The 12,238-nt window shown below is 42.3% G+C and overlaps 1 protein-coding gene across 5 annotated transcripts in view; it reads left to right on the forward strand.

The window, feature by feature from the left end:
* Window positions 1–11,970, forward strand: part of SLC7A7 (solute carrier family 7 member 7) — a 30,435-nt gene extending 18,465 nt beyond the window's left edge. For 4 of the 5 annotated variants that reach the window (XM_039851876.1, XM_039851903.1, XM_039851895.1 and 1 more), the window contains 8 exons: window positions 6,558–6,683; window positions 7,548–7,692; window positions 9,184–9,307; window positions 9,493–9,596; window positions 9,869–9,965; window positions 10,706–10,855; window positions 11,061–11,244; window positions 11,456–11,970. In XM_039851876.1, the coding sequence (XP_039707810.1) occupies window positions 6,558–6,683; window positions 7,548–7,692; window positions 9,184–9,307; window positions 9,493–9,596; window positions 9,869–9,965; window positions 10,706–10,855; window positions 11,061–11,244; window positions 11,456–11,559 (1,034 nt within the window). In that variant the 3' untranslated portion in view covers window positions 11,560–11,970. Of the gene's footprint in view, window positions 1–2,206; window positions 2,376–6,557; window positions 6,684–7,547; window positions 7,693–9,183; window positions 9,308–9,492; window positions 9,597–9,868; window positions 9,966–10,705; window positions 10,856–11,060; window positions 11,245–11,455 lie in introns of all 5 variants that reach the window. The other variant, XM_039851911.1, reaches the window with a different exon arrangement.
* Window positions 11,971–12,238: the final 268 nt, after the last annotated feature.

Genomic DNA, 12,238 nt, shown 5'->3' on the forward strand with positions numbered 1-12,238 from the left:
TAAGATACCAGAAAGATAGACTCTGGCAAAGTACAGAACAGATTTCATAGAGAGTGGGAGAGATATATTTAATAAGGCTTTAAACTGAAATTTTCGAGGAAAGGAGAAAAATGGACAGATACAAGTAAAAATCTGGGTATTTTTGGAGGCTAAGGTATTATATAGAAAGATAAAGGTGGAAAACTTGTTCAGTAATGCACTTGGGAAAAATAGGATAGAAGATTGGGAATGACGCTTTTGGACTCATCTATAAACATTTAAGGCTAATAAACATATTTGTTTTTACTTTTACTAAAGGAGGAAACAGTTTTATACTTGATTAGAAAATGGCATGCAAGAGTATACTTTGTTCAAAAGTGGTGGGTTTTCTAGAAGAGCTAAGACTGATGTAGTATATTAGAGAGAGGTCTACTTGAATGAGGACCTGCTATAATAAGGGATAGCTGCATCCTCTGGGCAAGGTGGTCATGTTTTGATTCCTTTGACTGACGTGAGAGGGAAATTTCAGTACCTCAAGATACAGAGCCCTGTCAAAGAATTTTACTTCCCCAATGAATGTAAAGGACAGTACCACCTAGAATTGCTTCCAGCTCTGCCTGCAGGCGGGTTTTTTCTTATAGCTAAACAGAAGTTACAGATATGTGGCCCACCTCTTAGGGCACAAGGACACCAACCTCTGTTAACCTCATCTACTTACCTTGGGAAGAAGAATTATTACATGGTGATCTCAGAGGCTCTCAGGATCCGTTTAGGGAATTTTCCTTAAGGTCTCCCATAGTAATAGTGCATAGAAGTATGTATATCCTCATCCTAAGAAAATAAGCATGGTTAAGAGAATGAGGATTAAAGCTAAAAGAAATAGGAATGATGTAATTGTGGGCATAGACTGCACACCATCAGATCAGAGGGAGACTACTTTGCTTTCCTAATAAAAGTTATAAAGTTTGTACAAAAGGGAAAATATGGTAGTGATGGAAGCCTCAACAACCTGAGCATCTTTTGCTAAAGTTGCATTCTGTTAGGAGTACCTCTATAAATTAAACAGAAACAAAACAAAACCCGGTTTATTATGGAAAATTTCAAACATATCCAAAAGTAGAGTGAATATATGATGAACTCCCAGGGTTCATGAATGATTATCAATATTGTTTTATCTATCATCCAAATACCCCCTTTCCCCACCACGAGGTTACTTAAAGCAAATCCAAGACATCATATCATTTACCTGTAAAGGCTTCAATATGAATATCAAAAGGATGAGAACTTATTAATTATTACTATTATTTTACATAACCAGGGGGAATGTGGAAGTATGGAAATGACTGTGCTTGCTCAGAGTTTGTACTACCCAGAAAAAGAAATGCTGGGCTTTCTCTGAAATACATTCTAAATTTTAGGGCAAAGCATTATCTCCTAACCGGGCATTAAAAAACAAAAAACGAAAAATAAAAAAAAAAAACAAAAAATACCCCAGGAGCTTCTTCAAAATGAAATTCCGATACCATAGTTGAAAATTATCTTATTTAGGAAGAAAAGGAGAGCCATCTAAAGAAACCAATGTGATTGAACACATTGCTTTTTGAGGAGCTTAGATTTTTAGAAACAAGATACATAAGAGATGGTGAGAAGTGATGTAACCAAGACTAAATACAGGGGTGGCCCAGAACTGCAAGAAGATTGTCTTGAAGATTAATGCCCAGCATAAAGTAAGATCTGAAGAAGTGACCGAGGACAATAAAAGGCTCTGAGAGGAATATTCAGAGAGAGCACAGCAAGGGCATGGCAGGTAGTTCTATGATAATAGATGGTGGCAAGAAAGAAGAAGGCCACAGTCCCATGTTTCTTCTAATTTTACCTAGCAGAGGATTGCTAACCTAGAAAGGGTTCAATAAAAAAAACTAACAGGACAACAGATTTAGGCCAACAGAAAAAGCAAGACCAAGAGAGTTAAGGAGATAGTAATAATGCATACCATTGCTTTAAATGTTTTAATGTTCTTAACTACCCACTTGCAGACAAATGGAAAGAATTTATAATTAGTTGAGATGACAGAACACCACCAGGCATTCCCAGGATCTTAGAGAACAGGAAGGGTGTGAAAAAGAAGCTGTTGAGTGATGTATTAAGTTTCCTATTGCTGCTGTAACAAATGTATACCAATTTAGTGGTTTAAACAACACGAATTTATTATCTAACTGTTTTGTAGGTTGGAAGTCTGAAATGGGTCTCACTGGGCCGAAATCAAGCTGTCAGCAGTGCCATGTTCCTTTCTGGAGGCTCTGGGGGAGAATCCATTTTCTTGCCTTTTGTAGCTTCTAGAGGCTGCCCATTCCTTAGCTCATGGTCGTCCTCTTTCATCTTCAAAGCCAGCAGTCGTGAGTCAAGTCTTTCTTACATCACATTATTCTGACACTGATTCTACTGCCTCCCATGGCTATTGTTCTGCCCACCACAGGAGATAACCTGTGATAATTTTCTTTCCAAGAAAGAGAAAGAAGTAGATTCTGAGCATTCTGCATTGATAATTTGAAGTTGATTCTTGCCTAAATTCTAGGCTAATCTGTTAAAGCTGGTTAGCAAAGTATGAGAAGAAAGGAGAATCTCTAATAACCTCTATGGATTCTCTGAAAATAAGCTATTCTAAGTTAACCTCATTTTTTGTTCAATTTTATTTTTTTTTCAAGTGTAATATATCAAAGGAACAGTGCACATCGGTGTACGGCTTGATGAATTTTCTCGAATTGAACACACATGTGTAACCAGCAGCTACATTAAGAAACCAGCCCCCCGAACCTCTCCTGTGTTCCACCCAGTCATAACAACTCCACCCCACCTCCTAAGCACACATGAAGGGAAATCACTGTTCTGACTTCTAGTAGCGTAGATTAGTTTTGCCTGTTGTTGTTGTTGTTTTTTGTAAATAGATGTAAAGGATATGTACTCTTTTGTGTTTGACTTGTTCACTTAACCCCTTTCTTGTTTGCCCTGAGAACACTTGCGGATTACAGTCCTAACTTTACTCCTAAAGTTTGACGCAATATTGTGTGTGGAACATGATGTTCCACTTTGTGTTGTTCCGTGCTTTGAAATTTACCGCACACAAAAAATTATTGAATACTGATTGTCACATACATTTCTGTTACATTCGGATTAGAGACAAGTTTCGTTTAGAAATAACTCCAAGAACAGTTTTTATATTTTATTTTCACATTGAAAACAAGTCAGATTTACTTCAGCCTCAAAGAGCTTGTTTATGTAAAAATAAATTAATGCTGGCAGCAAGCTACGCTTTTTTTTTTTTTCTAAATAGGAAATAGGTTAATTTGGGCATCTAAATAAATCTGGGCATCTGATCCTGAGTGGACCTGCAAGCTTTGTTCTGTTCTAGATCAACCTAGGTGGTGCTTTCCTGGTTTTTAGTTCCAGAGTTGACGCTGGGCCTTAGCCTCCTACTCCAGGGAAGTCCATGTAGGCTGGGTTTGATTATCCACCCAGGAGCATCTCTTTAGATGATTATAGTGATTTTTTTGCTTCTCCTTTCTCCAGAGCAAGGGTAAGGGCAGGAATGGAGCTGCACCTGAGTCAAGGGTCCAAGGTGATTTCAATGCTTTCAGGCCATCTTCCTGTGGACTTGGCGCAGTGTGTTGGGTGGAGACAGAAATGCACCTAGAGGTAGAAAGGTAGGCCATCTCTGTCCTTGAGGTTAACTTGCATTTGCCTCTATATTCTAACCCCATGGTCTCCCCTTTCCCTGCCTCTAAAGCAGGAGGTTGGGCTCCACTTGAGGAGCATTGTACTTGGCTGGGCTCTGGGACCTCTGGTCAGCTGTATCCTCTGGGGGTGGGACAAAGAGCCCAGTCAGCACTGCTGCCTGCCATACCCATTTCCTGTTCCATGACCAAGAGGCCCTGGGGGAAGCTGGGTTTTGAGGAAGGTGAGGGCCAGCTCTCTTCAGGCAGTTTCTCTGCTTCCTGGTTTCTTTCCATAGGATTCCCTTCTTCATTCAAACCAAATCCTCTGGTTTCTTTCCATAGGATTCCCTTCTTCATTCAAACTTCATTCAATACAGAGGGCAGATCAGGGCAAGATGGTGGGACAGTGGCTGAGAAATAAGGTTCAGGCGTGGGGGTCGGGGGGAACTGGTGGGTAAAAGGAGATATACAAATGGATGGATATGGGAATAGAGTACAGAAGCAATAGGGATTATTTATTTATTTATTTTTTATGGTGACATTGGTTAACAAAATCTAGTAAGTTTCAGGTGTACAATTTAACAGTAAGACATATATATGTTACATTGTGTGTTCACCTCCCATGGTTAGATTTCTTTCTATTACCACATATTTGATTCCTTTTACCCTATCTACTTCCTCTCTCCCCACTCCTGCAATAGGGATTAAAATGTAAACAAATCCATGTATTTTCTTTTCACAATTTGTCGTAATAAAGGACAATGAGCTGACTTTTCTGTGCCTACATCCCTGGATAGAGCTGAGAACAGAACCTTGTGGCACGCAGCTGCAGACTGACTCTGAACCAGAACTAGTCCATTTAGCCTGTTCTCGTTTGGTGTTGCGCTCTAAGGGCTAACCATGAACTTTAAAATTAGGGGATCCCATTCCCTTGTGACTAAGGCAGCATCAGTTGTCCCTGTGTTTTTAATTGGAAACCTAGCTCCACTTCTATTTATAAGCCAGCAGCAGAGCTCCAGGGGTAAGGGTTACAGGAGAGAGAGAAGGGACATAAAGGCTACCAGATGTCTGAAGGCAGAAGTCCAGTAGGGAGTAAAGGATGGGTGACTGGCTAGGGAGGATCAACAGATTTGAGAGATTTGTGGAGGGTAAGATACAGGCACTTTGATCATTGTGTTGGATACTTGTGCAGACTGTATACTTGTATCTTTAATTATTAACTTAGCACAGGGGTGGCCTAGAGTTATGGGTGCATATCTGGCCAGCCCTGTGATAAGATTTGGTTGTTTATTGTCTTGTTTATTGGGCAGAAAAGTAAGTGTTCATATGGGACAGGAATATCCCTTTTCTGGAAAGAGCAGTAGAGAATTTGGTCAGCGAGCAGAATAGGAAGGGTATAAGGGATGAGGAGGTAGAGACAGAAGAAAGGACAGCTATTCTGAGAGGCTGGTCTTTCTTGCTTCTTGGGATGAAGTAGCCTTTGATCAGAGTGTGCTGAGGCCAGGGCACAACAAAACAGGAGGACTAGGGACACTGAGGGACACGCTACTGCAAGAACTGAGACAGGGAGTACTTCCTGTGTTGGTGGCCTGAAGCGGCAAGCCCAGCACTGGGCCTCACTTTCTCCACTGATAAGGCAGACTGATTCTGACCTTGCCCTTGGAACTCTTTGGAGAAAGGCTGTAAAGCCATCCTTCTCGTGCTCCAGTTGCTGAGCTAGGAAGGAGGGAGCAGTGAAGCAATTCAGTCTGCCACAGTGGGGAAGGTGCGGTGAATGTGCATGCCTGCCTGCCTGTTTAAAGATTGATGGGGGATTGTTCAGAGGAACATTCTTCTGAGTTTCAGAATTGTTTCTTTTGACTTTCTTCCTTGCGACATCCTGGGGCTATTGGTCAACCTCGCAGCATGTGTGGGCTTCCTTACTTGAATTTCTGCTTCTGAAGTGGACTGTAACTTTTTATGGGGTAATGGATTTCTCTGAGATCTGACAAAAGCGATGGACCTTTTTCTTAGAAAAATGCATATGCTTTGGACATAGCTACATAACACTTTAGAAAGAATTTCAGGCCTTGCGGAAGCCATAGGTTAGGCTCAAAGGGTGATCCATGAACTTCACTGAAGCTCATCCAGGTAAAGGGATTGCCTCTGCCTCAGTGTAGAAGAACTTGAAGAATGTTTGTTTGTATCTCTTATTTTTGCATTGTCCAGTCAGAATAAATGCCCTGTCCCCATCCTATAGGAACCTTGGTTCCGAGAATCTTTCTAAGCATTAAAAACAAGTAGCTGTCCTGGCAGGCAGTAGCAGGAAGTCTGGCCTCCATTCTAATCCTTGGCCACATGTCCTGACCTGTTGGCCCAGACATTGGGTAAGTCAAAACAGGACTCTTGAAGACTAACAGTAATGTCACGGCATCAGAGTGCTGGGACCTGGAGTCCATATCAGGGGCTAGAGGGATGGAGAGGAGAGAGAAACCGTGACTTTTCAGTTCAGAGCCAACAGCTGGAACACATCACTGTTCTCCTATAGCTACCAGTTGCCTCCCATTGCTGTGAGCACTTTTGTATGTAAGCAAATCCACAGTCACTTTGTTTTATGTTTCCCATTCGTGTCATCCTGCTGAGGGTGTGTGCGTGTGTGTCTGTTTCTATGTGGTGCTGTGTACACAGATGTTCAGCAGGTGCCTTTTAATGATAATGGTGAGGATCTTCTAGACAGAGGTTTCCTATATGGAGCAGGTCTGAGTCCAACATTTCTGTCTTTAGACAAATGTCTATTTTAGTGACTGGTACTAGAAAAATTGCTTGGGAGCCTAAGGCCCTCTGGATGGTAGAGTCAGTCACCAATCAGTATTATTTTTCTTTCAGGTCTCTTAACCTTCATTAACTGTGCCTATGTCAAGTGGGGAACGATGGTACAAGATATTTTCACCTATGCTAAAGTATTGGCTCTGATCGCCGTCATCATCGCAGGCATTGTTAGACTTGGCCAGGGTAAGAAATAATAATAGCAGCTAACATTTGTTAAGCATTTTCTATGAGCCACACTCCTCTAAGTGCATTATCTCATTTGGTAGGTGCCATTATTTCCATTTTATAGATGAGGAAACTGAGGCTGCAGAATTAAGTACCTTGCCCAAGTCCCTAGCTAGTAAGTAGTAGAGCTGAAATCTGTACTCAGGAAGACTGAACCTAAGCCTGTCCTTTAAATTCTATGCATGCTGCTTCCCAGATTCCCAGAGGAGGCTGATCAGGGCAAAAGGGCTGACAGCCATGCCCTGGGAGGTGGCTTTTGCAGATAGTCAAGCCCAGTGCTATGGCCACGATTGTTTTCTCCTTGGAGCGGGTAAGGGCAGAAATGAACTTCTCATACCCACTCCTCTCCATTTTCCAGGTCTGAACACCTCTCCTACAACTACTCTGTTGACCCGGGCATATTGAACCCTGCCCTTCTCTCACCCCGTAACTGCTCTCTCTGGTGTTGGAAAAGGGGTGGAATCTGGCAGCTTGCAGGGCAGGACAGAACTGCATTACTCCTGTTCCCCAGCCCTTCTACTCCTAGAAAGTCACCCTGAGTCCTTCCTGTCTAGATCCCCTGCATTTGGCCCATCACTGTAGATGTTGCTCTTCTGTTCCTGATCCCTTCACTAGGATCCTTGCTGCCAAAATTGCTTGGGAATCAAAGGCTCTTTGGATGGTGGTCAGTCACCAATCAGTATTATTTTTCTTTCAGGTCTCTTAACCTGAAAGCCATTTATCTACTGTTATTGTCAAATTCTTTCACTCCTTCACTGGATTGCCTTGAGGTTGGGGCTAGGTTACTAATCCCTCTGCCTTTCCATATTCTCTGGGTTCCAGGAGCTTCAAATCACTTTGAGAATTCCTTTGAGGGTTCATCATTTGCAATGGGTGACATTGCCTTGGCACTGTACTCAGCTCTGTTCTCCTATTCGGGCTGGGATACCCTCAACTATGTTACCGAAGAGATCAAGAATCCTGAGAGGTAGGTACCTCACCATCAACTTTCCATGGTGATAGTGACAGCCATCATTTACTGAGCTGCTGCTGTGCTCCAGACAGCATACCACAGCTGCTGAGACAGATTTTTTATCAGCCCCGTTTTAATAGATGGGAGGCTTGAGGCCCAGAAAGGTAACTTGTTTGTGATCACAGTAACATAGCTGAGATGTGAACTTTCTTATGTTAAAACATTTTTTTTTTTTTTTTTAAAAAAAGGCCTTTTCACATTTTTTATTTATTTCTTCTTTGATTAGGGCAGGTCATATCATGTGCTTTTGTATGCTTTTTAAAAGATTTTTCTTGATAGGCCTTTCACTCACCCTTATTCCCACGTAGAGAACTTAAGGTCATAGACTCCTTGAAAACTCTTTGTTTCCCTTCTTATCTTTTTCTCAAATTCACACTGACACAGTGGTCCTGTTTCAGTCATATACCACTGTTACTCTACATCACCCTGTGTTCGTGCAGAGTGAAGAGCACTGGACAGGAAGTCAGAGGGTCTGGAACCTGTTTTTCCACCGATTTGTTGGATGACCTGGAGGGAGTCTCCAACATCTGTCTGTTCCCTTATCTGTAAGAGAGGGGGTAAATTGTATGATCTCTAGAGCCTTTCCTGGCTCTAAAATTTAGTGATTCTGGGAACTAAGATTTGCCAGGGAGTGAAGTTTTTATAAACTTCGGCCAAAAAAATTAAATAAACTCCTTTTGGCTTTGAGAAACAAAGAACGCTCTTGGTAACATATCCAGTGTTAACTCTGGAAGCAGGTAATAGAAGCAGGACCAAGGCCTGGGTGATGCTTCCACCTATCGGATAAAAGCTGAATAACTCGAGAATATTTGCCCCTCTCCTTTTTTCTACCCCCGAGTCTTGCTGTGAAGAATGTTTATAAAGATCGTGGCTTTATTGGGCTAGAGGGACCTTAAGAGGTCTTTGCATCTTTCTCTTGGCCACCGATTAGGATGGTACCCAAAGTTTTAAAACTAAGTAAGGGGGTGGGGTGCTCATATTTCCCAGGTTGGTTGCTCAGACACACACACTGTTCTTACTAAAGGACTATCTTATTCTCTGGAGATGTTAGATTCACATTTCGCCTCCATAATTTCTTCTGTTTCTCAACCTTAAGACAAATTTTCCAATGTTTACATTTTAATTTTTTTTTCAATGTTTACAATTTTAGAGAAAGAATCCTTGGATGTAAAAAGCAAAAATCTTCCCATCTTCCTGTGCTATTATGATATTGTGACATAGTTATTTGCTAATCCTTTTTTTTTTTTTTCTCGTATAGCCCTTTCTCCAATGTGATATGCCTTCCCCTTGATGATCTTTAATTCTTAAGAGTCCAAAACTTAAGCCACTTTCCTAGGCAGCAAAGGCACTGGGGAAATGCCACAAGTGTGACAGAACCTAAGGATTAAAGGAGAGATGGGGATGTGACTGTGGGACTAATGTATCCATTATTCTACTTGGCTGTAGGAATCTGCCCCTCTCCATTGGCATTTCCATGCCCATTGTCACCGTCATCTACATCTTGACCAATGTGGCCTATTACACCGTGCTAGACATGAAGGACATCCTGACCAGTGATGCTGTTGCTGTGGTAAAGGATTTTCAATCTGGGTATATTGCAGCTCTTTAGTCCTAGAAAAGGGGTAGTCCTTGAAAGGATACTGGTTTACTGGGCTTGCAAGTTCCTGTTACCCCTGCTGTGGAATAAGGGTTGGGTTCCTAGTAGTGGGACTGTGGGGGCATTGCTTGTCCATCCCGAATGACTCTTTTCTGTAGACTTTTGCAGACCAGATTTTTGGAATATTCAACTGGACAATTCCACTGGCTGTTGCATTATCCTGCTTTGGTGGCCTCAATGCCTCTATTGTGGCTGCTTCTAGGTATGAATGGCATCTTTTACTGGAGGGTATTGTGAAGAATTATGGCAGGGGGAAGAACTTATAGGACCCAGAATTTATTGTGCTCCCCAATGATATTCACAATCTCTTTGCTCTTGTTTCCATTAGCAGTCTCTAGTTCTTCCTAATCTCAACTGAACTCCATCCTGTATTAATCAGACTCTTTTGGAGGGGAAGGCAAGGAGGGCTGTGTAGCATGTGAACCAGGCCACACCCAGTGTCCGTTTTTCAGTCTCTCATCTTACCCAAAATAGGCTTTTCTTTGTGGGCTCAAGAGAAGGCCATCTCCCTGATGCCATCTGCATGATTCATGTTGAGCGGTTTACACCAGTGCCTGCTTTGCTCTTCAATGTAAGTGATCCCAAGGATGAGGCTAAAAGCCAGATTGTGGGGGAAACTTTAGTAAGAGCAGGTGCAACGGTTCTAAGCTTCCTGAAAGCTCTAAAAGAAATTCTAATAGGAAAACTATTGATGGAATATTCACTGTGGGCAAGGCACTGCTGCTACAGCGGTTCTCAAGAGAATCTATCTTCTCTAAGGAATGGTAACCTCTTTTGGCCTAGGATAAGGCCTAAAACACATGGGATACATTGTAAAGACTGCCACGGTAGCAACTAATGTAGTGTTTAGGGAAAGTATCACTTCTTGGGGAGCAGAGGGTAAATGAGGAAAGACTTAACTAAAAGCATTGGAAGTGGGTTTTTAAGGTTAGGGTTGCCAATAGCAGAGATGGACTTTAAAAGAAACAGCATCAGAAAATTCTGAGGTAAAACTGTGGAACTGGGTAGGAGATAAGCTGAAATGTAGGTTGGAATTCTTATGGGGAGGCTCTTAGGGACAAGATTTTTGAAGAACTGTTTTGAGCTGTGCTTTATAGGGTGTTAACTTGGCAAAGGCTTGGCCGAGAGACTGCTGACTTAATAGAGAAGGAATGAGATATTAAAACGGGTGCTAAAGAGGATGAGAACAGAAAAGGATAAATGGGGACACTCTGAGGTCTTGACAAGGGGATGGGTTTGTGAGAGGTAGAGTGAAAAGTGACTTGAGTAACAAAGGCCATGGGAGGAGCTGACTTGAGCTTGTGCTCACAGGGTGTCATGGCACTGATCTACTTGTGTGTAGAGGACATCTTCCAGCTCATTAACTACTACAGCTTCAGCTACTGGTTCTTTGTGGGGCTCTCGATTGTGGGTCAGCTTTATCTGCGCTGGAAGGAGCCTGATCGGCCTCGTTCCCTCAAGGTAACTCACCTCCATTCTACCTATGCACCATCTGCTCTGGAGATGCTTACACGACAGTTTATTCAGAAGTCTCTGTCTAGGATGTGCTGGTGATACTGTGATGGAAGGGATGGAAAGGTGGTTCAGTGCTCTGATCTTCACAGGAGGTAGGGTCATTTTGGTTGTCAATCCTGAGCTAACTTCACTGTTTCTTCTGTCCCCTTAGCTCAGCCTTTTCTTCCCCATTGTCTTCTGCCTCTGCACCGTCTTCCTGGTGGCTATTCCACTTTACAGTGATACCATCAATTCCCTCATTGGCATTGCCATTGCCCTCTCAGGCTTGCCCTTTTATTTCCTCATCGTCAGAGTGCCAGAACACAAACGACCTCCTTGCCTCCGAAGGATTGTAGGTAAGCCTTGGATCCTCAGGTTGGTTTGGCTAATTTACACTTTTTTTTTTGCCTTTTCTACATATCCTCTCCCAAGTTACCTTTGCCACAGCCCTCTCCTGTTAACCCCAAGGTTTAACTGAATCACCCCTCAGGCTCAACCCCATCGAGTGCCACTTGAACTCAGCCCAGCTTCTCTCTTCCCAGTTTTGACTCAAACTTCTCTTTGTAGCATCCACCACATGGTATCTCCAGGTCATATGTATGTCAGTTGCTGCTGAGATGGATTTGGAAGATGGAGAAGTGCCCAAGCAACGAGATCCCAAGTCTAACTAAATAACCCTGGAATCCTGAGATGTGAAAAGCAGGGGCCTCTCGTCTCCTACTGGCTGGAGCCAAGGAAGTTGAAAAGGAAAGCTCACTTCTTTCGAGGCATCTGTCCAGAAGCCTGGTCTAGGCAGCTTCAGCAACCTTGGAACTTGGTTTTTGAGAGATGGACAGTAATTTATTTGTTTTGCTAGATATTGTTCCAGATTTTTTTAAAAAAGGATGCTAAAGCAGACTGTGATGGGAGCATGTCAGGTGTGGGCTTGGTTTTTCTAAAAGCACATTCCCATGTGTTAAGATATTCACTCACCTCTGGGTGCACACCTTTTCCTTTAAAAGGGTAATGCTCCAAACTTCTTGTCTCCTTTGGAGAGACATGAAACTAATAGGTGCTGGACAATAAAAGGGTTATGTTCCTAAGCTTTGAGTAGCTTCATTTTATAAGTATCTGAGATAGTTCTTATAAGTCTGGCAGGAAGGATTGTTTGAAAGTATCGAACCATTTCTTCCCTCTCAAGCCAGTTGCTAAAGACTGATGTAACCAATGTCGACACAGAAAAACACTTAAGTTGCCACAGCAAAACGTTAGGTTAGATAAAAACGACATCAACTTCCATTCTTAATTACCAGTAAGAATTTGAGCATATCTACTTCTAGAAGGATATTTTATAGGTAATCTTGGGGTACT

This window comes from Pteropus medius, unplaced genomic scaffold, assembly GCF_902729225.1.
Source record: "Pteropus medius unplaced genomic scaffold, Ma_sr-lr_union100, whole genome shotgun sequence".
NCBI classification, from domain to species: domain Eukaryota; kingdom Metazoa; phylum Chordata; class Mammalia; order Chiroptera; family Pteropodidae; genus Pteropus; species Pteropus medius.